The sequence below is a fragment of the Callionymus lyra genome, chromosome 3 (genome assembly GCF_982586985.1).
Source record: "Callionymus lyra chromosome 3, fCalLyr1.hap1.1, whole genome shotgun sequence".
Lineage (NCBI taxonomy): Eukaryota > Metazoa > Chordata > Actinopteri > Syngnathiformes > Callionymidae > Callionymus > Callionymus lyra.
Window position 1 is genome coordinate 30,155,606 of NC_141820.1, and position 26,900 is coordinate 30,182,505.

Genomic DNA, 26,900 nt, shown 5'->3' on the forward strand with positions numbered 1-26,900 from the left:
TGAAGCTGGACTCACTGCTGACAGTTGCTGAGAGGAGATCATTGAACAAACTACTGTCCATCATGGATGATGACAGTCATCCTCTGAACATTGTCATCATTGAGCAGAGAAGCAGAATGAGTGCACGAATGCTTCTACCCAGGTGCAAAACAAATAGACTCAGGGACTCATTCATTCAAAGCGCTTTGTGACCCTGGTCTAGAAAGGCGCTATATAAATAGAGATTATTATTATTATTATTATTAAATTGTACAATTCTCAGTTCGGGGGCAGGAGTGGAGTGAGAGTATCTGGATGTTCTGTTCTATGTTAGTCTTTGTATCCTTTGTCTTTGTTGTTTTTCTTTGACCTATATTCGTGTTCTTATCTTATGTTCTGTTTTTATCTTTAGACTTAGATTGTGTCATCGTGTTCTTTTTCTCTTTATGTTCTTCTTATTATTTTATTTTTTATTTATTATTCTTTATTGTTTATGAAAAATTGCTGGCTATTGGAAAAAAACAATTTCCCGAAGGAGACCTCCTGAGGGATCAATAAAGTTTTACCTTACCTTACCTTAAATAGTTTTAGCTGCGCCTGGTGTTTTTCTTGTCATTTTGAGAATTAAGTCAAGTCGTGGTGATTAAATGTGAGATGTATTATTCTTATAAAACATATAAAAGATATATTAAACCAATTTCCAGCAGCGCATTTTTAATTTAATGCTCAATTTCTTACCTTTCAAGTCAACGACCAGGTACTGATTGATTGACAGGAGCGCCACCAAGAGTCTCCCTCCTCCGGTGGATAATGGTACTGCGTCCTTGTACCGCTACATTTCATTGTTTGACTTTAAGTATAAATGTATTTCACTTTATTTATAAATGGTTGTTTTTTTTACATCACATGCATTGAATATTCTATTAGTTTATGAAGAGGCAACAAATCCGATAGGAGGTTACTTAAATAGTTTAATTGTTTTTAGCTGTCCTTGTTGGATAAATGATCCTCCGCATATAATCCCCTACAGCTGAATTATATTGAAGCAATTCTGTAAAGAAACATGACAGTCAGAGACACATGTCTTCAACTCAACAAGTGTTGGTCTCAAGTCATCAGGAACTATGATCCATCTTGTGTCACTAACCGATGGTTTGATGAATGTGGGATTCTGTTCACCTCAAGTGTGTGTGTGTGTGTGTGTGTGAACTTCTGGTGGCTGACTAAATCAAAATGTTTTTATATATACTCCAAGTACCAACAAAGACAAGATTAATGAACATGAATTTATTTAAGCAGAGACACACGTGTGCCCATTTGCAACATCTGATTCGATTAATTGAATTAAAAAGAACTGTCGCTTCTTTAACTGGGTTTAATTTGTACTGAGGATAAGAAAAGATAAATGTGTATAAGTGAGAGGCTGTTTTAAAGAAACATTTATCATCATATTCTTGAAGAAGAAAAAATCATGCTATTTGGAAGTGCTGGGAGCCGAACTCAATTAATTGAAAGTGTTTGGGGATCATCAGTTCTCATCGCTGTGGTGAGAGGAATATATGGGGACTGAAGACTCACTCTATGCATATCAATGCGAGCTCACAGTCATTCCAGCAACTCCCATTTAGATAAAAACGCTTTTAGTTTACAAGAGAGTGAAATTGATTCATTTAGAACCAACATAATGATAATAATACCAAACGAGAAGGTTTTATTAAAATAGTTGCTCACATGTTTTCACACAAAGCGTGAAATCTAGTGGGCTCTGAAAATGACCTTTTGGCAGTCCTTGAGTTGAAACGTGTGATGCCAATGATAGTTAGGTTAGGTTAGCTTTGGCAGACTTTGATTGAAATAGTTTTTTTCCAAATGATCCTAAGCAAATACAGCAATTTTTCATAAAATAATCAGAATAAAATAAGAACAAGAACAAAGAGAAAGAACAAGATGATAAAATCTAAGTCTAAGTCTAAAGATAAAGAACATAGATCAAAGAAAAATAACAAAGACAAAGGATACAAAAATTAACATAGAACCGAATGTCAAGATACTCTCACTCCACTCCTGCCCCCAAACTCAAAATTGTACAATTTAATAGCCTGAGGAATGAATGAGTCCTTGAGTCTATTAGTTTTGCACCTGGGTAGGAGCATTTGTGCACTCATTCTGCTTCTCTGCTCACTGATGACAGTGTTCAGAGGATGACTGTCATCATCCATGATGGACAGTAGTTTGTTCAGTGATCTCCTCTCAGCAACTGTCACCAGTGAGTCCAGCTTCATGCCAACCACAGAACCAGCCCTCCTGATCAACCTGTCCAACCTGTTGACACTCCTCTTGGACACATTCCCACCCCAACACACCACAGCATAGAACATGACACTGGCCACCACAGACTGGTAGAACATGCAGAGGAGCTTCTTGCAGATGTTAAATGATCGAAGCCTCCTCAGAAAGTACAGTCTACTCTGAACTTTCTTATATACAATACATGGTCTGTGTTGCAGGACCAGTCCAGTTTACTGTCCAGCCACACACCGAGGTACTTATAGTTGTCAACTATCTCCACCTCGTCGCCTCTGATGGACACTGGACGTGGCTTTGTCCTGGACCTCCCGAAGTCCAAGACCAGCTCCTTGGTCTTTGAGGTGTTCAGCTGCAAGTTCCTCTCACTCCAGTCCACAAAGTCACGTATCAGACTCCTGTACTCGTCTCCGCTGTTGTCCCTGATTCATCCAACAATGGCAGTGTCGTCAGCATACTTCTGGACGAGACTCAACTCTGAGTTGTAGCAGAAGTCTGAAGTGTAGATGGTGAAGAGGAGAGGAGCCAGTACTGTCCCCTGAGGTGCTCCTGTACTGCACCCCACAGTGTCAGACGTGATGTCCTTCAGCCTGACATACTGTGGTCGATCAGTAAAATAATCCGTAATCCAGGAGACCAGACCAGGGTCCACATGCATCTCTGTCAATTTGTCCTGCAGCAGAGTGGGCTGGATGGTGTTGAAGGCACTAGATAGTTGCTTGTGGACGAAATATTTGTTTATCTTAATACTAGTAATAAACAGAACATAAGATTAGATTAGATTAGATTGATTTTACTAATCCGTCTGGAGATCTTTTTCGGGAAATTAGATTTCCAGTTCAGAGCAGACAATAGAAGGTAAAGCAACTAAAGCAAGAATAAGAACAAAGCGCAAATTAAAAGGAACATAACAGATGATAGAATAACATCATCCCTTCCCTCCCCTTATTACAATACAGATAATAATTATGTATCATTAAAATACTTTTAAAAGTAAAGGATATCTACTGTATTAATAAAATACTTTTCATGATCTACTTGAGATTTGACTTAAGTAAACTTTCAACTGTAAAACGCTTATTGAATTAGTTGTTTTTGATATTTTAATGCAGGTTCAGTCTTTAATCAACAGGCTCTTTGAATCAAAACTGAGAGTACGTACAGTTGATGGAATGTTTAATAAAAAAGGCCAACAGCAGAAATAAGTACAATTATAAATACAGACTTAAGAACCTGCAAGAAAACTACTAAAATATAAAATGTCATCCTGCTTTTCCTTTAACACCAAATCATTTTCAGGGAACTCTGGCGATGAAGGATGGACGATGATTATCAATTGGCAATAGTACAATGTTGTGAGATAGCAGCTGGCAGAAGTGGCTCTAATGCATTTTGCTTCCTATTTATAGATGATTTTACATATTCTGGTGTAGCCGTCACATTATCATCAGGTTTGGTTGTACTGACCACCTGCTTCCCACACACACACACACACACACACACACACGTTTGTGACAGAACCAGAGCAAGCTGACTAAGACTTGCCAAACATCCTCATCCTCCCACAAAGCAGGATAGAGAGCAGGTGCAGTGTAAGAATTAACGGGAAGTTTACTGACTTTAGCATCATCGTTTCGATTGTAATCCCAAGTAGGAAAAATAAACACGACAGGAGGAGTGGCATAGACCTGATTTCATCTTTAGGAAGTAACTTTAAAACAATGGGAAATTGTGTTTATTATGGTGTGCAAGAATCTGGGAACACAATACTCACGATAAAGGGGCAACTATACTATATATCGCTGTACTGTAGGAAATGATGATATATATGTAGTATTGTTGAGTACTTGACTCTGGTGTTGCAGAATTCACAGACCGCATGACTCTTGACAAAGTTCTAACTGCATTCAATTGTTTTGAAACAAATCCAAATGTATCCTCTCGTCCTCAGTCACCAGTGAGATTGGGCTGGATTTAATTGTTCCATTAGCTGCGGAGGACGTTGTGATTGATGCCATCTAGCTGCAGGAAGTGTCATTGCAAGACAAAAATATACAAACGCAATGTATAGTTATTTGAAAATAAAGGAATTACTTGCTTACACTTTTATGAAATATAAACCATAAATGAACTATAATAAAATAATTATGACAGAGAGCTGTTGAGTGCTGATACAGTATCGTAAAAAAAATGTTTTTTCAATGTATCGTCCATCAATATTTTCCAATATTCCTAGTGTTTGTTACCATGAATATGAATATCGAGCAGTTAAAAAGTTTATTCTCACCACCAGGTTGTTTTTTTTTTAACTTCCTAACCGTTACCCTTGAAGCACAATCTTACTTTTTAAATGGAAACTATAATACTTGTTATTCTCTAGAACACATGCAGGCGTAACTGTGACGGTGATTAAGGTGTTGAAGGGTCCTGAGACAGCAGATTGTCACGCTTAAGTGATTCTCTGCAGCCAGAATGATGAACAACTTTCCCTTGATTCTCCGTCTCCGTGATTAAAGTGGGATGATCCACATCTGGTGGGACCGTGGGTGAGACCACCGGAGACGACGCCCACTACCTCGACTGCTCATCTCCACCGACACAGACGGATTCATTAGGTACGACAAGCAAAACTGATGATGTGAACTCAGCCGTCAACCTCAGGATCCTCAGAGCTTTGATGTCTTACACTATTGTGGGGCGAATTAAAATCTTGACTTGGTTAAGGATTCCCATGTCTTCTAGAGGACTGAGACTTCTATACCACACAATATCATAGGATTTGAATATAGAATCTTAGAGAAATTAATGATTAAAAGTTATATTTCAACTAATATTGGAGCTATCCTGTGTTAAGGTCATTGTCAAAGGTGAAAGTTTTATGATGCTATAAATCAATTACTATCCCAAGTTATGATCAATGATTCCCTCGGACCTATTCTTAAGACTATAGTTCACGCATTTTTCACTAATTTTCTACTCAACCTCATGTCGTCAAGGGTTGGGATTATTTTCAGAGTAATCTGTATCCTTTTTGGAATAACAGTCCATTTTATAAATTGACTGATGCTCAGTTGTCTTCATCCAAAAAGACACTTAAAAACATTCCAATACCTCCACACTGCTCGCCTGTAACCTCCATCTTGTATTGAAGCCTCAACAACACTTCAGGGAGCAGCTGATAGACTGAAAACTTCTGCTATGAACAGACTTAAACTATAAAGACTTTTTTTTTTTCAAGAACAATTCCTCATGTGGAGGCTTAGGTACAAGATGGAGGTTACAGAGGTATTAGGGTGTTTTTAAGTTTGTCTACGAGGACAACTGAGCTCCAGTCACTGCATTAAAACCGATATACATTTTTGTATATACCTCTAAAAAAGAAACGATTGCTCTGAAAATAATCACAACCCTTAGTCAACATAATTAAAAAAATCTTATCTGTCCAACATACACAAAATTGACTGGATAAATAATCGGACAAAATGTGATCTACTGTTGTACTGGTGTTACGTGGAAATCGTCATACATAGCAATAATCTTTCAAGCAAATATGATAATACAGTGGTATGAAAAAGTTTGGGCACCACTGTACATTGTCATGATTTTCCTTTATAAATCATTGGTTATTTGGATAAAAAATCCATTTAAATATATCTTATAGGAGACAAACACAGCGATATTTGAGAAGTGAAATAAAGTTTATATGATTTACAAAAAGTGTGCAAGAATTATTTAAACAAAATTAGGCATGTGCATGAATTTAGACACCCTTATATCTTATTGATAACTAATTATTGGAACTCAAAATTGGTTTGGTAACCTCAGTGACCCTTGACCTCCATACACAGGTGAGTCCACTCATGAGAAAGGGTATTTAAGGAGGCCGATTGTAAGTGTTTCTCCTCTTTGACACAGTTGATCACCAGATCCTGCTGAGAAGACTAAGGGATGAAGTGGGACTGTCTGGGTCTGTGTTAAAATGGTTCTCATCTTACCTTTCTGGGCGCAGTTTTAGTGTATCTGCCAATCAAATGAGGTCTGAATCGGCAGATCTGTTGTGTGGAGTCCCTCAAGGTTCTGTTCTGGGTCCTTTATTGTTTTTGCTGTACTTGATTCCCCTTGGTAAAATCATTCAGAGATTTCCAGATGTTTCTTATCACATTTTTGCTGATGACATCCAGCTCTACTGCTCTTTTGACCCAACTGAGCCCCAAAGGCTGAACAGCTTAGTCAATTGTTTGCTAGAAATCAAACAATGGCTGAGTGAAAACACTTTACAGCTTAATGTGGACAAAACTGAAACTCTGGTGATTGCTCCTGATGATACGATTCCAGGGTTGAGTCAGTACTTGGGTGACTTAGGTCAGTCTGTCAAACTGAGCCTGAGAAACCTGGGTGTTGTATTTGATAAAGACATGTCTCTTGTTCAACACTGTAGAAAACTGACCAGAAACTGTTTCCTTCAACTGAGAAAAATCTCTAAACTTAGGAAAATGCTGTCACAACATGATCTGGAGCTTGTAATCCATGCGTTTGTTTCTTCTCGTCTGGACTATTGTAACAGTTTATTTTCATGTCTTAACAAGAAGGATGTGTCTCGCCTGCAGTTGATTCAGAACTCTGCAGCGAGAATTCTGACCCGCTCTAGTAGAAGAACTCACATTTCTCCGGTCCTTAAAACTCTTCACTGGCTTCCAGTTTCTTTCAGGATCAACTTTAAAATTCTGGTTCTTACTTTCAGAGCTATTCATGGTCAGGCTCCTCCTTACATCAGTGATCTGATCCAGCCTTACACCCCAGCTCGGGCTCTGAGGTCTGTGGATCAGAATCTACTTATGGTTCCACGCACACGGCTCAGGACCAGAGGAGAGCAATCTTTTCAGGCTGTTGCTCCTAAGCTTTGGAACAATCTTCCTCTCTCTTTGCGCTTGATGGAGTCTACTGACTCCTTTAAGAAACATCTTAAGACGTTTCTATTTGTGCAGGCTTTTCCTTGAATTTCTCGAACTCCTGTGTTGTTCTCGGTGTTGTCTTGATCTTTGAAGTATGTACTGTTTTGAGTATTGTTTTGATTGTTAAAGCGCTTTGTGACCCTGGTCTCGAAAAGCGCTATATAAATATATATTACTTACTTACTTTGCATCTTCTCTGAAGAGTGGCAACATGGGAGCCTCAAAACAACTCTCAAATGACCTGAAAACAATGATTGTTCAACATCATGGTTTAGGGGAAGGATATAGAAAGCTATCTCAGAGATTTAAGCTCTCAGTTTCAACTGTGAGGAACATTGTGAGGAAATGGAAGACCACAGGCACAGTTATGGTTAAGGCCCGGAGTGGCAGACCAAGTAAGATCTCTGATAAACAGAGGCGCAGGATGGTGAGAACAGTCACAGTCAACCCACAGACCAGCTCCAAAGACCTGCAACATCAACTTGCTACAGATGGTGTCACTGTGCATCGTTCAACTATTCAGCGCACTTTACACAAAGAGATGCTTTATAGACGAGTAATGCGGAAAAAGCCTTTTCTCTGCACACACCACATACGGGGTCGCTTGAGGTATGCTAAAGCACAAGCCAACTTCATTTTGGAATAAGGTGCTGTGGACTGATGAAACTAAAATAGTTATCTGGGCATAACCAGGGGCGTTATGCATGGCGGAAAAAAAATGCAGCATTCCTAGAAAAGAACTTGCTGCCTACAGTAAAATTTGGTAGTGGTTCCATCATGCTGAGGGGCTGTGTGGCCAGTGCAGGGACGGGGAATCTTGTTAAAGTTGAGGGGAGCATGGATTCCTCTCATATCAGCAGATTCTGGAATACAATGTCCAGGAATCAGTAACAGGGGTTGGATCTTTCAAAAAGACAATGATCCTAAACACTGCTCAAAATTTACTTAGGTGTTCATGCAGAGGAACAAGTATAACGTTCTGGAATGGCCATCTCAGTCCCCAGACCTGAATATTTTAATAATTTATGGGTAAGATCCAAAATACCTTCCACCAGAATCCAGACCCTAATTGGAAGCTATAGGAAGCGTTTAGAGGCTATTATTTAAGGAGGATAAGGAGGATGCACAAAATATTGAGTTATTTTTCTTTTGTGATGCCTAAATTTATGCACATGCCTCATTTTGTTTAAATAATTCTTGCACACTTTCTGTAAATCATATAAACTTTATTTCACTTCTCAAATATCACTGTGTTGGTCTCCTATAAGATATATTTAACTGGAATTGTTATCCAAATATCTTTACCACTACTTCTAATATTTTGAATTAAATGGGGCGGGACTAGATAAGCTTTTTGCTTCTCCCGCTTTTCTCTTTCAGGACATGCATGTAATATTTGAACTATGATGAAATGGGATGTTGATGATCTGAACTGTCATGCCCAAAATAAACAATATTCATTCATTCAGACATGAGGGCGAGTAGAAATTAAAAGAAGTTTGAATTTTCCCTTTAAGGATATGAACTACTGTCCAAGAAAATATAACTTTTCTATGTAGATTTGTTTTGAGAAATCTTAATAATAATAATAATTAAAGACTATACAATTTCACATTTCAAAACTAAAATCTAACTTTGGTCGTTTTCTAAAATGTAGCAACCCTGCAAAAACATCCTAAAAATCTCAATCAAAAGGACCAGATCTAAAATAAGAGGACAATTTGTTGTTAGACTCATCTGCGCATCATCTCGCCTGGATTCTCCTGCTGGAGTCACAGCAGCTGTGGGAGCTGCAGAGCAGTGACATGGAAGTCTTGTCCGGTCACTCTCGCACTATTTCCACGATCATGTCTTTTGTTACAGCACAGCTGCACCACGACTGAGTAAAGAGGTTTCCAAGCTTCCCAGTCTAGGTATGAATGCAGGTCCAACAGTGCTAATAAGAGGACACTGGTGAATCTTCTGGGATGAGGAGGATTATGAGCCGGAGTACATGAGGTCAGCTAATCCACACACAAAGACCACAATGCAGCTCGTCTGAGCTCAGGACATCACATGTGGACTTTTCTAAATTTGTTTGGGAGGTAAAGTGAGGACAAGAGGAGTCTGAGCACCAGCAGCTGTACTGAGTATAACAGCTCGTGTGCGCCATCTGGTGGGATTGTTAAGAACTACACGTTTCATTTTAATATTTTATTTATTATCCCACCATATCACGTCCAAGGGAATTACTATTCACGTTTGTATGTCATATTATTCGCAAATGGCACTTCATAGATCTCCGTTTTGTCAGTGAGAAAAGTTTATTTTAATAAGATTAATTTAAGAGCTCATGTCAAATGAATCACTTAATAATATATTATAATCTCTAAATAATAAATCTCACACCCATTGGCAGTTTGGAACGTTTATTTAAAAATAAAATAGAAAAAATATATTTACATTAAAATGTTGAAAAAATAAAAAGCTGGGGAAAGGTCTCTTCGCAGCCCCTGCAGTGACCAGGGATCGTCCAGGAATGAGGGGAGGGGGGGATCAAGGGGTAGGGGTGGGGAGCGCCAGTGCACTCTCAACAGCAGCTGCCAGTTTAAAAATTCCACTGTGTTTCAGCAGCAGGACATGTTTCTTGTAACATTGCACCAACATGGAACGCACAAACCACAGCAGTCTCTCAGTGTTGCTTCCCTCCAGCTCCCTGGAACCCAGGAGGTTGTGACACAGAGAAGTCCATCTACAGACGTTTAAAATGACTGCACGTCAGTCTTGAAGATGTGGGCAACTCATCCAAACACCTGACTCTCATCGTCAAACAATCTGTTGGATTGGATAAGATCATATCAAACAGGGAGTGTCTCATGTTTATGTCCAAGTTTGGATGTAGTTATGGCGAAGAAAGTCCAGTTCTGTCGCTGGGAGATTCATCAGATCATTACCAGAGTAGGGACTGGATCAGAGTTGCCCAGATTTACTTGGAAACGAGACTGGGATCGGTACAAAACTAATAAAGCGTATGTGAAATGTTGCTGCATGATTCTTTCAGATTGCAAGACGCACTCCTCAAGAATCTCCACACCTCGGATTCACATACATGAGAACACACGCAGTGCTGCTCAGATTGTAGGTCACATGGGAAACGAAGCATCGATCTCCTATGAGCGGGCCGGGTCTTTTTCCAGGGCAAGAGGCAACACGAAAAACACAGACAAATCCACTTGCATAGTCATAAACACGAGTGTGTGTGACGGACACACTTCCAGAGGTGTGCGATCACACAGCCACTGAAGAGTAAACACAAGGAGGGGAGAAAGGCAAACAAATGGTGGAAGTACCAGGTGTTAAATACACAGAAGATTCCTGAATGGAATCAAAGTAAAACTCCCTTTTAATAAGGGTCATAAATCGGGGGAAACCCCTTTTCCCTCTTCATCCTTTCTTTCGTTCGTTCAGTCGGTGACACAAGGATTCGCCTTCATTCCTTCGTGGGACCAATCGTCTATTAAAAATGTGCTGTTCCTTGAGTTTTGAGAAATATGGCAACGACGACGTCCAACTGGAGGACAATACTGCATAAGAATGTACAATGATCGGTTTCCCTTCCTAGTCTTCACACCACCTCAAGGCAAACACACGAATTAAAACACCCATCTGAGCTCTAAACCTCCTCCCGACTTGACAAGACAAAGAGGGGCTTTAAGGCGCACACATGTGTAGGAGGCACACGATCCTCGATGAACACAAACTCCTGCTAAAGAAGGGGGTGCAAGTTTTGGTAAACAAACTACAAAAACAACCACGTCGCACAGAATTAAATTAAACCACTTACTTACAAAAAAAAAAAAAAGAGGAAGAAAAACAAAAATATTGCACGATTAAAAAAAAAGAAAAAAAAAAAGTGACATTAAGTTAACCCCAGGCAGCTTGGCTGTGAAGGTCAAGATGAGGTCAAGCACCAAAAGTGAAACAAGATAGGAGGTCGGAAACCTGAACTGACGCCAACGGTGAACCAAAGTCATGCAGAAGCTGCAAAGCAAAGAGAGGAGGAGGAGGAAGGGACTTCCGTCTTCATCGTCTCAGAGTCCTCTGAAGTCTGCTGGTCCAGGATTCACGGCGCGGTGGCAGAGTGGTTTTTATCTGATGAGACTGACCGGCAGGACCTCCCTCTTCCTGTGTCTCCACGTGTTCCGGTGAAACTGGGGGTACGTGTGAGTTTGTGAGCGGCTGGTCATCATGGGGATGTTGACCATCGGAGGGTTGTGGAAGCTCTTGACTATGAACTTGGCCGTGTTCTGAGGAGAGAGAGGGAGAGAGACGGTTCAGAAGATCAACAACACGAGCTTCTCACACGAGCAGGAGCAAAGACAGGGTGGTGGGCGGAGCCTCGGTGTGGTCGGAGCGGCCGGCCTACCTTGTTGTTAAGACAGCATTGGGGACTGAGTGGAGGCTCAGGGCTGGATGGGGGTGGTAAGTGAGCTTGGGCTGGGGGGTGCATATGGTAGAAGGGAGGAAGCCCGGTGTTTATACACACCTGTCTGCCAGGTATGGAGTGCAGTGTGAAGCCACCGGGCAGTGAGACTCGAGTCTAAAGGGAAATTAAGAAAACATCAGTTCAGTTACATGGTCATTTCCCGACTAAGCAGCTTTTTCCCCAGATGCTGATTGAAGCAGCTGGAACAAAGATACAGCTTATCCACACAAGGTCTAAACTAATATTTTTATTTTGTATTTATTATTTTTTGATAATTTCTACTCACTTTTTTAATGACTTTCACCTTCTTTTTTCTTCGTCTTTTTTATTGTCCCTCAACATAATTTGAGTTAATAAAAAGGTATATACACAATACAAAAAATGTTGATTTATATTAGGGTTATAACACTACTATACACTTTATATTAAGTTGGGATTTGAGAAAAACATTTTTCTTTCTTCCTTTATTAACAATACTGCATTGATATTCAAGGACTGTATAATTTTTTTCTTCTTTTAAATCATATTTTATTTTAAAAATACTTCTTATCGTTTAAATATTTTGATAAAGGGTATGTAATATAAATCCTTTTTTTCCAATTAACGTGAAAATATTCAGGCTTGTTTATTTTTGTGTTGCTACTTAACATCAGGCGTTAGTGGCAGTCATTATAGCCCTCCACAGTCCTGACAATGACTGAGGACGAGAGGATACAGATGACTCCCATCTGTTTTTTCTAATAAGTTTTTCCCCATTATAATTTGACTCTTGGCTTTTTCTTCTGGCTCGTTGGACTTCACAACTGTCACACTTTTTAACAAGGCCCCAGGAGAAATTCAACCGCCCACCCCTGAGCTGATCGTTAGCTTTACAGTTGGCGGCCAACAGGAGGCGCAGGAGCTACACATACTGGTGTAACAGGTAATGGACAGAGGATGACCATATGAAGAAATCATGATAAAACATGGATAAATACATGAGTTGCAGCTTTAAAAGATGAACACACTAGATGTTGAAGAAGGAAATCTTGGCTTTAAGGAATCGATGGCGAGTCGTCGGAGACGGCAGCGTAAAGAATTGAGTGAAGGCAAAAGACGAGAAAACTTTTCAGAGCTAAAAGCACATAATCTGAACTTGACAATGACCTTTATGATTTGCTATTCAGCATGTTACTACAGACGAAAAAAAAAACATTTTATTAAAAAAAAAAGACTTCTGTACAAATATCTATTGTTAAAATGTGGACGACGTTTGCTCTATAGCTCAGAAATTACTGTGTGCAAAGGTGCTGCTGGTCACGAACCTGAGAGCCAGGAGGCAGCACCAGATGGTGTCCCCCCATCTTTCCTGGACCCATGTTGAGCCTCGGTGGAAGAGTCATGCCCAAGTGTGGGAAAGAGGGGTACGGAGGAAGAGTGGATGGAGGCACTGGACACGGCAGCGCTGTGTCAGAGTCCTGATGAAGACGAGGAGACTTGCTTTTAAAGCTTGTACTTGACGACAACGTGTCATGTAGACAAACACGTTTTGATAGCGATAACCATAAGAAAGTGGTTTTCTCACGTTGTCAGATCCTGACAGTGAAGAGACAGAAGAGGCAGAAGAGTGCTGCTGGGGGCTGGCGATGGACATGGGTGAGTCAGCACTGTGGGGTGAGGCGGAGTCCCTCTGCTGCTCCTCAGCTCCAGCGTTATCAAACTCACTGCTTTGCTTCAGGACCAAGACCCGCTCTGCGGAAAGTGCAACTGGAGCAAACGGAAGAGTTAAAGACCCATCAGTGGCCTCTTTATACAGTACATGATACACAAAATCCTAGGTTTGATATTTTGAGAGCACAGTAGCCATCTTTTTTTAAGGGTAAATATCAAAGGTTTAGGGAAAGATTGGAAAACATAAATCCTATGTTATTAAAACTTTCAATTTCAGAGCTCTATAGTTGGCGCCCTTGGTTTTAATTTAAGTCAGGGATCATTCTAATCATTGAGTTGTCAAAAAATATAGCAAGACTGTCGCCTAGTGGGCACTTTACAATCAACTGAAAATTAAAACAATCTTTAGTTTGCAACTGAGCTTCAAAGGGTGGTCTGTGCCTACATGCAGCTCTTTGCCTGTAGTTATGTGGCCCTCATGAGGTCAAAGATCATATTGCAACTAACAATCTGATTTAGTTTTTAGATTTATTAGTCATTACTAGTCTACAAATATGACTATAGGTCATAGTTTCCAGACTTTTTTCCATTTTTTCTTTTAAATGTTAGCTTTAACTTTCATGGGGAAGTAAATACGTACTAAAAGCGGAGGACAAAGGTGATTTTAAACGAGGTTTACAAAAAAAATTAACGCCTATTTAAACACAATTAAATAGATAAAATATAAAAATATGTATGATTTTACACTTTCCACTTTTATTGCCAACCATTTTTAACCATTCCATTTTTTAAACAACATAAAGATTAAATGAGTGCACTTGTTGGGTTCTGATTAAGATTAAATAGTCTTAATAATTAAATAACTGGAGGACAGCAGGTTTGAAACAAAGTTGATAAAATTCTAAGACCAGAAAAATGGATGAAAAAAGTGATTATCCTAATAGTTCATAGGTCAACTAAGGTAGAGAATCCAAGACTTAATTTAGATACCTCTGTTATCTGTTGGCGCCAGATCCCTGAACCCCCACTTTCTGATGATCCACTCCCTGTAGTTGATCACTTGCTGGGTTAGTCGGATGATCCGACTGAGGGTGCTGGTGGAGGAGAGAGATGGATGTAAGCAGAGAATCTACACATCTTCTGTCAAAGAAGAAGAAAACTCAAACCTTTCACAGTCTTTGTTGGGGTAGAAGCGTGCCAGTGGAGAGACGGCCTGACTCAGGATGACGTAGGCATAGTCAAACACCTGCTTCACGTGCATGGCACCATAAGACCCGCGGCCGACGTCGTTCCCTGAAATACAGAAGCCAAAATATAGTTTGAGATGATTTAATGGTGCTTAAAAACTACCTTTAAAATCCTACATGTAAATAAATAAATAAACAATATGTATACCATAAAGTAAGCCCAAATTCTTTGGACGATTACTTTTTTAAAACAACAGAAAATACAATTAAGTATGAATTTAACATCGTTCTAGGCTCAAGGTGTCTGACCTGGGATGAGTGGATCCTCTATGCAGAGCATTGACGGCCTGTAACCGTTTGTCATGTACTTCATGATCTCCTCTTTGGCCACGTACGCGCCGCCATCTTTAATGCGGATCCCTGTTTTCAAGTAGTTAAAGTGGCGACCGTACAGCTCGAAGAACTCGATCAGCAAGACGCCGAGGTTCTCATTGGGGTTGGTGGCGTCGATGCGTGGATGGAGCTGAGGAGAAGATAGTAGGACAGGGTTTGGAAAATTACAGTTCAAGAGGGCACATGTGAGAGGCCGGTCAAGCCAATAGACCCAAAACTAAAATCCCTTCATTTAATAGGGAAAAGCCAATACATTTTTTTTGTTATATTACGTAAAAATATGATATCAAATAACTTTTGTTCAAAATATTTTAGTTTTTTGAAAGTATCAGCAGAAAAGGAAATTCTAAAAGAACACAAAAATGATACAAATATGTATACAAAATGTACTGAATATCAATATATAATTAACAAGAAATTAGATTGCCAGAAGAAACATTTGCCACATGATCAGTCTAATGGTCTTACTAAGTGCCGCATGAATGCAGTCAAAGGGCCACACTTTGCCCAGGTATGGGGTAGAAGGAAAACCTTGGCTAAAGTCACTGCAAGTACGAGCGCCTAAAGAATTAGAGGATCAACATCCACCTCTTGATAATAACTCTATTTATTATATCATTTCCACAATACTTGGCCATGTTCCGTTATTATTAACTATTCTCAGAGTAATTGAAAGGCGAGCGGTCACTTTTATGATGTGCTACCTTGGAAGAATTATTGCTCCTATGAGTCCAAGTTCTCGATTGGTTTCAGTCTTACATTTGAAATACAGCTAACAGCAGGACATGACCTTTATTTCCATTTTATGAACCTGCCTCCCTCTCAGATACCAGATTCATACGTATATGAAAACCTACATTACAAAATACCAAGTGAAAAAATGCAAAGATGCAGAGTATCAACAACAATACGTCACTGCATGATTACATTTTATACATTTTTTATAACATGTACATGGATATAGAACACAGGTGTCAAAAACATGTTTTCACACCTGTGTCAAAACACAAATTTGGTCTGTCGGATAGTTTGCTCAGCTCAAAAAAGATTAATGTTTAAGTTTATATGGTGACGTATAATGTTTAGGGTAAGGAACAGAGATTACTGATGTTATACATTATACAGGGACCTCCTGGAAGAGTTAAACAGAAAAAGAAACACATGTGATGAGAGAAGGAACTCACAAGATAAGTAGGATAATATTAAGATTGACAATTATATCAAAATCACTTTTAGGGTCAGTTTATTAAATATATTTTTTGGGCCAGTGACTTGGATTGATCAGTATGTTTTGCCCCTTGCATAGTTTTATACCCCTGATACTGAATATTAAAAATAAATCTCACTCTCTGGGTTCATTACTGAAGAGCGAAGGAGTGTTCGTTTAAAGTACTACGGTATTAATCTCTCATTTTCCGAGTCGGCCTACCTGTAGGAAGCTGATGACCATGAGGATTAGGCTGTACGAGCTGATTCCTCCAGTGAATACTTCGTTAAGATCCCTTTGCAGCAGAAACTGCTTCAGCACAAAGATCATGTAGGGCAGCACAGGGTACTTCTGTGGGAAATAGAGTCAGAGTCAGTAGGCGTCCATGTGTGAAAAAACCTCAATTAAACCACATCTATACATTAACCAAACTTGACAAGACAGATGTTGGACCAGCGGAAGAACTAATGGTGCGTCACACCTTGAGTTCAGTTCTAGTATTTTCCATTAGGAAAATTATGATCACATATTTTAACATTAAGAGCCAGACTTGGAGAAAAACTTCAACTTTCCTGACACGAGTGAATCAAGGTTGTTCCAGTTTGAAAGTTAAAGCAAAGGTCGCATAGATTATGTTCAGAATTTAAAAAAATGTTGCTTTGTGTATACACTATAGGAAAAAAGAGAAAGAAATGTAAAAGAAAAACTAAAATGATTGACACCTATATACAGACAAAAGAAGAAAGTGATCCTGAGATGACTTGTGAACGGCCCGTCATGCTGAGACAAGGCTCTCAGGCAAAACATATTCACGTCAAAACTTGTATTGGACAACACCAAATCAACAGGCCCCAGGGAAAAGTTACCTAAGTAAAGTATGCAATAGGTAACTAGCAGTTACAGAGTGTTAGACTTTGCTTCTGAGCAGAAGTCACATTTGTGTCCTCATTATTATTCAGCTTAAGCACCAATTAATCCTAATATCTTCGTGATTAAGGTTTTTAACTTTAATGTTGATTTTGTTATTATTGACAGGCCTTTTCGATTGAGCATCGGTTGTCGTCTTACTAACCTGTACATAGTCTTTTATCAGACTCGCAGCTTTGACTCCCGTTTCAACGTTGAAGCTGATGTCCACCTTCACTTCAGTCTCCTGGTCGGTCAGTTTGATGATCGGAACCTGCAGGTCAAAGAAAGAAGATAACAAATAAATCATTTATAAAGAAAAACCGATAACATTCTTGGAAAAAAAACAATATTCAAATAAACGTCTCTAAGAACTTTTCATTCGACTTCGTAGGTCGTAGGCGTTCTTGACTGCTGACAATCACACAGGCCATAAAAAAAAGATTAACACTAATCCTTACTCTAACCCAGAACAAACTTCTTAACCACATGGGTTAATGTGTGAAGAAACTATAGGCAATCATTTTTCACGAGGCAGGTCTATTACTACCATTAATGCTAGGCCTATACGAGGGCTGCATGATTTGAAGGAAACTGGATTTGCATGGACAATATTGCGATTAGCAATTGCAATCTGATTTTATAATGTAGAAATGAGACAAAGAAACTTGAAGAAAAAAAATGACATTTACAATAAATTATAAATCGAAAATAACATAAAAAATGTAGTTAGTAAGTATTTTTTAATTTGTAAAGTTCTTAAAAAAACAAAACAATACAGGTTTAAAAATCAATTAAAACAATTTTAAACTTTAAAAAAGACAACACACTGAAAAACACAACCGCCCCTCTAGAAAAAGCAGCATAATTAATGGGCCTTAAAATGCTAGATTAAAAGCAGCATTATTTTGGTGACGCCCAACAGTGTAGTAGATATAAAGGTATTAAAAAGTATCAAAATATTGCTTAAGAATATTTATTCAAATAGTACATTTTTCAAATGAAATGTTGTGCCCATATAAGAGACACTAAATAAAATTATAATACAAAAATAATTATTATAAGACATTTTCTCTATAAGTGACTTGAATATGGTTCCTATCAATATTCAAAAATAAGTTTCAATCATCCATTACTGTAGTAATAAAATGGATATATGGTCTTCACCACCAGTCTTCATTGAGAACTGTGGTATTCATTTAGACAAAAAAATGGTATTATTGGGGTGAAAACGTATTTGTAGACAATAGTAAAGGTATTTATGAGTTAAAATGTTTAATATTTATGTTGATACACATTAGGTTTTACATATTATAACGTGCAAAGTTGGAATCTGTCAATACTGTGAAAACTTTACTTCACTGTTGTGTGTATATGCCAAATATTGACAAAGTTAAGGAATGTTTTTTTTTATTTTTCGTTTAATTTGACTTACCGTAGCTTTGTCCAACACTTTGATGGAGAAGGGTTCCGCCACCTTATGCTTGAGAAGTGCTTGTTCCAGGTCTTGCAGTGGGGGCCGATCCCACTTCCCAAACACGACTAGGTCTATGTCACTGAAGCCACAGAAAACAACACATTTAACCCCTTCTTAAATACACAATTCTAAAAGTGGACCTTCTTTCATTTCATTCAAAAGTGTCTTGCCTGGTTGGGAGGTACAGTCCAGTGCTGAAGCTGCCAAATATCTGAACCTGAAAAAAAATACATAAATATTTCAATTGATTTCAAATAATTCTGCATAGAAAAGCACTTTCATGACAGCCTCCAGTCGTCATATGGTGTTATAGGAAGGTAGGTTCAGGGAGTTCAGAGAGTTTTATGAAGTCATCTTGCAAGCAGAGGATGGTCACTTCTGTTCCTCATTGCCGAGCTTTCCTTTGACTCTTCCTTTCAGTTATGGAGCCGAGTTTGAACGTTTTCCTGAACAGGCTGTGCTCATAAATTGCATGGAGGAGAAAATGAAAGGCAGTGTGGGACATACATCATAATATCCGACTCATTTTCTCTTGGTTATTCCTATAAAAATCCCTATTTACATCCTTATGATAAAGATATACGACAGATATTTTGAGTATGTGAAGTTAAACTTTGACCGGACAATTATTTAAAAATCCGTGTGCATATGTGTCCGATTACTGTTCCTGCGAAGAGGAATACGACATCTGTTCAACGAGTCTCTGTGTCGGGATAAAAGACAGTTCCTGGCTGATTCAGTCTCAGGGCAGGTGGCTGACCTCAGACCAGATGAAAATGTTAGATGTGGTCATTAGATATGCGACAGCTGCCAAGTTCAATTTTATTTGAAACTGTTTATAGTCGTCAAGCGAATTCAAGCCATTAATAGCTAAAATTGCATCAGCTTGTAAATGTTAAGCAAGTGCATTAATTAAATGTCATCAACATGAGGTCAACAATATGGTTTATTGTCCCTGGAAATCTGTTCATTGATCATTATTGAACTGAAAACCTTTGACCTCCAAAAAAAAATTGTGGTTATCTATACGTCCCTTTACTTCCCAGGAACAGGGTGTTTCCTGGTTTCACCTCCAGACAAAGTCGGCCAAGCGCAGATCTTGGCCAAAAGAGGTTCACAATGGCAGGGGAAAGAAAGTGCTGTATTTGGAGGTTGGAGGGAGAACATTTGACAGGAAGCAGAGTGGAAACCCTTTTCTTTTTTGCGCCTGGTAAAACGCAACACGGCAATAGTACAAAGACGGGCTTGGATTAATGGCTCGAAAAGAAAAGGGAGCCGGTACAAATCAGAGGCTTGGTCCATTAACCTGACAATCTGGCTCACAGTGCAAAAGGAGGGAAAAGTGACAGCCAACAAATCACTGTGTGTGATTAACTTATAGAACTCGGCCTACTGTCAATGCCAACCGTGCAGACACAGGGATCCTACCGAAATACTTACACCAATACGCGCTCAAAATGCTTCATGAAATAGAATTATTTATTTTCCGTCTAGTAGGGGCATGAGAAAATGCTGGATTTACCAATAAATGGCGATTTTTTTTCTCCCCCCACAATACTTTATCCTGTTTAACAGTACCTTGTCAATTTGTATTTATTTTTATGGTTTATATTTCATTAAGTTAATAAATTAAATCGATTTAACTTGCAAATGTTCAAGTAAAAATGAAATTATGCGAGATACCAGGCATGACTGAGGACGAGAGGAGACAGTAAACTCCAGCTACTAGTTTTGTCTTTGACTATTTTGGCCTCAAAACAAATGAAGAAGTTACGACTTTGTCAGGAGTCATGCCGTCTGTACATTTTTCAATGCTAGAGTACTCTGGCAATACTATATATTTCGGTACTGTAGAAACGAGGATATATTTATAGTTACCCATGTCTTGTGGTATGTAGCCAATACACACTTCTACCATCTAGTAGCCTTTTAAATCATCAAGTTATTTGATAGGTTAAGACTTTCTTACAAGTGTATTTATATCTACTACAGTCGTCTAACTAGATCAACAGTGCCATAAAACAGTGTGTAAGAAGACCAGAGTGTATCGGAGAGATGGACTGATGGTAATAAAGGTGCGGCGTGTCTTACATCAGCTGAAGGCCAGAGCTCTTTAATGATCCCCTCTATTCGCCTCACAACCTCCTTCCTCATTGCTGCTTCTTCGGGCCGGGGAGACATGAAGTTGTAGAAATCTATCACCTCTCTGTGGAGTCTGGGGAGAAGTAGAATTGAAAAACAATTATTGCTAGGCATTAAAAAACACATTTAAGAAGAAACAGTCTCTTGTAGACAACATAAGGAGATTTTATTCCTGCTGAAGTCATTCCTGCTACAAAAGCAAATATCAACTAATAGCTACTACACATGGCTACCATTAGTCCCCATTATTAGTGCTGAGAACAGAAATCCTAATGCATGCGTGTGGGTGAATAAGTTAAAAAATAAACTGATGTGAACAATAATTCCTAATCACTTAATAAACATCATTCTTAACTTGTGTTATTTGCCCATTTCCCCTTCTGGCTCTGATTCTACATAGACATGGTTCCTTAGTTTGGTTGTCAAGTTGACAAAATTATTTCACATTTTAAGATTTGAGGAGAGAAATTAGCATTTAACACACAATGTTATAACATACTATACCAATAAATCATTTTTCTAACAGGACTAATGGTATTAAAACTTTTAGAAATTATTCCTGATATCCTTCATAGGAATGTAGAAGATTAATACTGAAACCTTTCTTAGTCCAGAACTATAATTCTGAAAGTGAAGTTGGTGCGAGTCATCGTTTTAAACCTTCAACCATTTATTTCCAGTAGGTAACCTCAGGGTATAGCTGGGTTCCTCACAGTCCGTGTGCTGGAATGTCAAACATACCTTTCCCTTAAAACTATTTAAGTCAGACATCTCAGGTAAAAAAAAAAAACGTGCCCAAAGGTAACACAGTTGTGTACTCAATGATTCCCACTACTGTATTCCATTACACAATAAATCTGATAGATTCACAAATAGTTAAATATGTTTAGGGGGAACTATGAGCGATACTTTGAAGAAATACCCTCAAGGAAAATAAAAAACAATTAAAAGGCAATTGGCAACAAGCCAAAACTTGAGCGAAGAAAAAGGGACCAATGAGCTCACTGCTGGAAAAGTTGTTAATGAAGTTCATTCATTTTAGCAAACAAAGACACGGCATTCTTTACAAGATGCCTGTAGAGAAAATTCCCACAAGAGTGAAACCAGACATTACAAATATTGAGAGTTCCTCCCACCTGATTTTAACCGCCTTACTGATACATAACATTGTCAGGTCAGAAATAGACTTAATGGGCGAGTCTTTTATAGACGATTAGTCATGTTTAACACAAACCTGTTCAAAAACAGTGTTGCTTCGACAAAATTATATTAAATTCCTGGAGAATAACATAAGATGAGTGAAAAATAATGAAATAAAACTTGTGTGTGTGACATTTGATTTGTGAAAACATCTGCAATAAATTTGACAACATAATTATGAAATCATTCTCTATTTTGAGGGAATTTGAAATGTAAAGTTAATATCAACATGAACAATAATGCCTGGATTGTGCAGATAGTTTAACAAAAAGAAAAAAGGGTCAAATACGTTCTAGAATGACGAGCTAAAAGCACAGTTTGTTTCAGGGAGTTTGAAGGCATCAGTGTGGGTTACCTAAGCTCGTATAAATAGCATGTCACCAAACCCGAAATAAACCCCAACCCCCTTGTTAAAGGCAATTTTGGACTTAGAGATAGATTCTTAAGTGGCTATTTTTAACAAAGTCAAGGAAAAGAAAACAACTTTTTTTTTTTATTCAATTATAAAGGTCTGAGCCTAAACTCGCTCTTATTGCCGCGGTCAAGCTAGAAACATTACATCCGGTATATACACATTTAGGTATTTAAAACAAAAAATAAACAATTGACTTTAAATATTTTAATAGATTTAGACTATTTTAGTTGGTTGCGGATATTAAAAGGCGAAAGTGTCGCTTTCACTTGACGGTAAAAAGTGTATTTTGTTTTGAAGGACTGCATCGAATTTGAATTGAAAAAAATCACGGCACTTCCGGGGTAGTCGTCGGGATGGTGCCTTCACGGACATAACGGTATTAATTGTTCGCACGGGAACACGACGTTACATAAGCCAACTTAAATGTGTCGCGACCAATTTTATCCCCTTTTATAAAAATAAAAAAATTGAAAAAAAAAAAATGGGGGTCGTTAGCAAGAAGCAACTCCCCAACCCCGTGAAGACGAGTGGTACTGACCCAATGACACCGTGGTGGTACTTCCCCGTCCTCCAGGGCGTCCAAGCGCCCACAGAATTGCTGTTCGAATTCAAGTCATTCATTCCATAAGTGCTCGCCTTATTGTCACTTTTTCTCCGGCCCGGATGGTGTCTGTGGGTCGCGTGGATCTGCTGGACGCTGGAGAGCGGCTGCTGCTGCTGCTGCTGCGGGTGACAGCGATGATGGAGGTTCAGATTGTTCTCCAGACTCTCCCTCAAGTTAAAGAGTAGCGAGGCGGACTCGCTGTTCTCGTTCCTAGCAGCGCCGCCGCCGCCGCCGTCTTTCGCGGAAAAATCCCGCGAGGAAGACGTGCTTCCTCTCCGCGGAGGGAGGCTTCTGTCGAGCGAGGAGGAGGAGATGGCGGTTCCGTTCATGATGCTATGGCCGCTCTTGCTCGCCACCGCCGCCACATTCGTCGAGACGTCAAGCGCGGCGTGATTCGAACACTGACGCTGGTTCTGGTTGAAGAGGTTCTGCTGCTGCTGCTGCTGGGTCGAGGCGGGCGTCCGAACTCCCTGAGAGGTCTCCCAGACGTGCATCCATATCGCGTTCGCAGGTCCCTTCTGCTCGGGCTGGATCCAGGCGACCCTCGGATCCATTCAACTTACTCCCCGCTAGAAAAAAAACCCCAACAAGTCCAACAACTACGAGCAGCGGCGCCGCTTTTTTTTTCTTCCCCCTGCGTCGCTTCTTGGAGCTCGTCGACCGTCGCCGTGCTGCTGCCCGGGGAGTGCGGAGAGCGACGTGTTTAAAATGGATTCAGAGCATTAAAAAGTGCCTCTCGTTGCACCGCTAAGTGAATAAAATGTAAGGCGAATCCTACAGGGATTCAATATGGCGTATTTTCTTCAAATCTCCGCGCATGCGCCGTGCGGAGGGGATCCTCACACGAATGACTGCGCCCCCACACGCCCACTCCTCTCCATTTCTCAGCTGGACGCTCGCTCGCTTCGTCACACAAAATTGGAAATAATGTTTTAAATCTTCATGGAAAAATGGTCGAAAAACATCGTCTATAGTATGTTTAATCTCGATTTTATTTTTATCAGGTAAAGCCTGATATAGTGATCCACTATAATTAGTACCAATAGAAATTGGTCCAGGGGCCATTATAATCTCCGGGGCCACATTATATACTGTGACTGGTCTTGACCTTTTTAAGTATATATTTTATTGGGTATTTTTTTGATTGTTTAAGCATTTTGTGACCCTGATCTGGAAAAGCGCTCTACAAATATAAATTACTTACTTACTGTTATATATATATATATATATATATATATATATATATATATATATATAAAGGGAAGTCAAACTAAAAGAAGGGACAAAAAATGAAGTAAATATAATAGGACAACTAAAAATAAATGTATAAATAATAAGGTATTTTAAAATAGGCTTTATTCTTAATTTGATTGTATATATTTTAGTTTTTTATTTATTTTATTTGAATATTGTGCGGGTATGCCATAACATACATTGTGTAACATTTGATTTAAAATATGATTTAAAAAGCGATATAAAACCAAATGAATAAAAAACGACAAATACGACTCAACTCAGATTTATTTATGACAAAAATGCTCTACAAGAACATCAAATATAGCACAAAAACAAACAGTTAAACACACAAAGATAATACAATTAAAAGGAAGATAATAGTAGAAATAAAAGGTCCACAAACCAAGATCTTTAACAAGTTATATGTAGAGATAAACAAGTAATAACATTTTGGATAGCAACCTGAAACACTTATAAATGGTCAGTTAGTATTAATAATAATAGTATTATTTCGACCTCATGCAGGCCACATTGATGGAGTCAGAGGAGCCTACTCTGCCCAGGTCAGCAGGAAATAAGTGCAGTTAAAAGAAAGAATGTAGTTTTTAATCTAAAAGCAATTGAAACTAGACACTGTGAGCGAAGATCAAATTGGTAACAGATGCAATAAATATACATTTAAAGATGAGACTTTTCTTTGTGAAACAATAGTGGAATAAACTATAAAACAATGCAAATGAATACTTAGGCGTACACAGAGTCTCCCCTAAAATAGAGGAAGTATAAATACAATTTTAAAAGACTACTTTCAAGTCCAAAGCTATAAAGACAATCAGATACAGACATAAATACACAACAAAATCGAAAAATTAAACATGTACAATTATATTTACTCAACAAATCATATAAAACCACCTGTCAGGATCATAACAAGACACCATATGTTTATTTATTTATATATATATACACACACACATTTTTTTAAAATTTTTATTTAGGCAATACAAAAAAGGCTGCAATGTACAGGCAAGTGACGCTTTACTGGTGAGAAAACAATAGGAAGGAAAAGAAACACCCTTAGAAAAACCTTTCATTTCCTACTCTGGTACTACTCTGATAATACTAGCTGGATTACATGCTTTCTTATAAATCTTTTTGAAGAGAAAACAGCAGAATCTCTGAAATAATACATTAATAATCTCCAATGACAGACACCAGATTTTAGAAGGTAATGTGCTTCGTTTGTACTGAAATTTCAGCATTTCCCTCTTCTCCTCCTTCCCTGCAGTATCAACCATCTTATCCAGTGATTCAATAAATCTTCTTACATGTCCTCATCCAGCCCACTTGTTCCCCCTCCCACCTCGAAACACATCAGTTTAAACAAGGCAACATCCTGTGCCGCTAAAATACAGAACAATTAGCCGGTTTAAACAAACACTTGTTCCAGATGTGCTCTCATCTCAGGCTCACTTGCACAGTCAAATACGCAGCAGGTGGTGCTACTCGCGTGGCCCTTTATTCACAACCCTAGATACAATAACAGTCATTCTCTGGCCCATTAAGCTTGTTAATGGACCAACAGCAGAGAGTAAATGCAACCAGCAACTTCTGTGATGCACAACTGAGAGAAAACCTGCTCATCCTTTGCTTGATGTTCATCAGCAGAACGTGAAGGAGCACAACACCTCCAGCAAATACTCCAGAAGATATTGAGCTTTCACTGACACAGTAATACTGACAGTAATGGGATGAGTAAGAGTGAGGTTTGGTAAACGTGACCTAGAGAGTAGATGCCATCATCTTCAGCTGTAAAAGATGAATGAGCGATTCGAGGCAGAGAAGTCGGTTAATATGTGAGAAAAACCAACAGATAACATGAACGAACATGTGATGTTCTGATACCATGTGACTGGAATCGTAATGAGGCAACATAATGATTTACACAATGTGGGAAGCTGAATGTACTCAACGGAACAAGACATGCATAAATCAGGAAAGAAATGTACATTGATCATCAGTTTTATTTTACATTAGCTGTTGATAATAATCTTTCTTTATACGACCCGTTTGTTGTGTTCCAACTTAACATTTCTAGTGTAATTAATAAATAGGAATGTGTAACATACACAAGGAAGGTGCTTATATTGGTTAACATTATTTAATATTTAAACCTTAGGGGATGTTAACATCTAGCATGCCCTTCTGGTAACACCCTTAAAAACTTTCCTTGAACATGCAGATAGTTTCAAAGCCTAAAACTTTAGGGAAACCCGAAAACCAACATAACTCCTGACAGTTTTCCTTGTGATGGGCAATGTGAGAGCAAAACATTTTAAATAATTTCTAGAATTAGCTGTGTAAAATAAAACACAAACTGTATATTGTGTGTTCTGATTATGTTCTGATAAAGATCATTCATCATATGAAAAGATAACAATGACTGTTTTGCTTAATTAAAGTTCCACAGTATTACACCACTTTCGTACACGCCCATTTGATAGCAACCAATCAAAAGCAATGTTCTCATATGATATTAGCTCTTCTAAAACTTGTTTTTTATGAAAATATTGTATTTTATTAGACAGAAGAAACAAGGACCCCATTGGCTCATATACTCCCCTTCAGTACAAAGTAACATCTGTTGCACCCCTTATTTTAACTGCCATCTTACACCCCATCAGCAAACTAAATACTTCACTTACTAACTTTAAACTTAGATCATTTATGACATTATCCAGACTGTGGAAAATTGTATAAACGTATCTGCAAACATTACATTG

General features: G+C 38.6%; 2 protein-coding genes across 4 annotated transcripts in view; both read right to left on the reverse strand.

The window, feature by feature from the left end:
• Positions 1 to 26,900, reverse strand: part of adcy2b (adenylate cyclase 2b (brain)) — a 360,789-nt gene that overhangs the window by 48,806 nt on the left and 285,083 nt on the right. The window contains exon 1 of one of the 2 annotated variants that reach the window (XM_087787524.1): positions 16 to 98. The exons of the other annotated variant lie outside the window; for it this stretch is intronic. The gene's annotated coding sequence lies outside the window, so the exon portion shown is untranslated. Of the gene's footprint in view, positions 1 to 15; positions 99 to 26,900 lie in introns of those variants that run through there. 2 annotated transcript variants of the gene reach the window in all.
• Positions 9,627 to 23,772, reverse strand: tent4a (terminal nucleotidyltransferase 4A). Of its 2 annotated transcripts, none has more exons than XM_087787509.1 (13): positions 22,816 to 23,772; positions 20,612 to 20,735; positions 18,691 to 18,737; positions 18,479 to 18,599; positions 17,210 to 17,317; positions 16,360 to 16,488; positions 14,847 to 15,060; positions 14,517 to 14,643; positions 14,341 to 14,444; positions 13,265 to 13,446; positions 13,005 to 13,157; positions 11,761 to 11,814; positions 9,627 to 11,521 (listed from the first exon to the last, which is right to left on the reverse strand). In XM_087787509.1, exons 1-13 carry the CDS (start codon positions 23,433 to 23,435, stop codon positions 11,363 to 11,365), a joined length of 2,142 nt encoding a protein of 713 aa, XP_087643635.1. In that variant the 5' UTR covers positions 23,436 to 23,772; the 3' UTR covers positions 9,627 to 11,362. The 2 variants fall into 2 exon arrangements, with proteins under 2 accessions (XP_087643635.1, XP_087643634.1); XM_087787508.1 differs by having other exon boundaries at positions 11,641 to 11,814.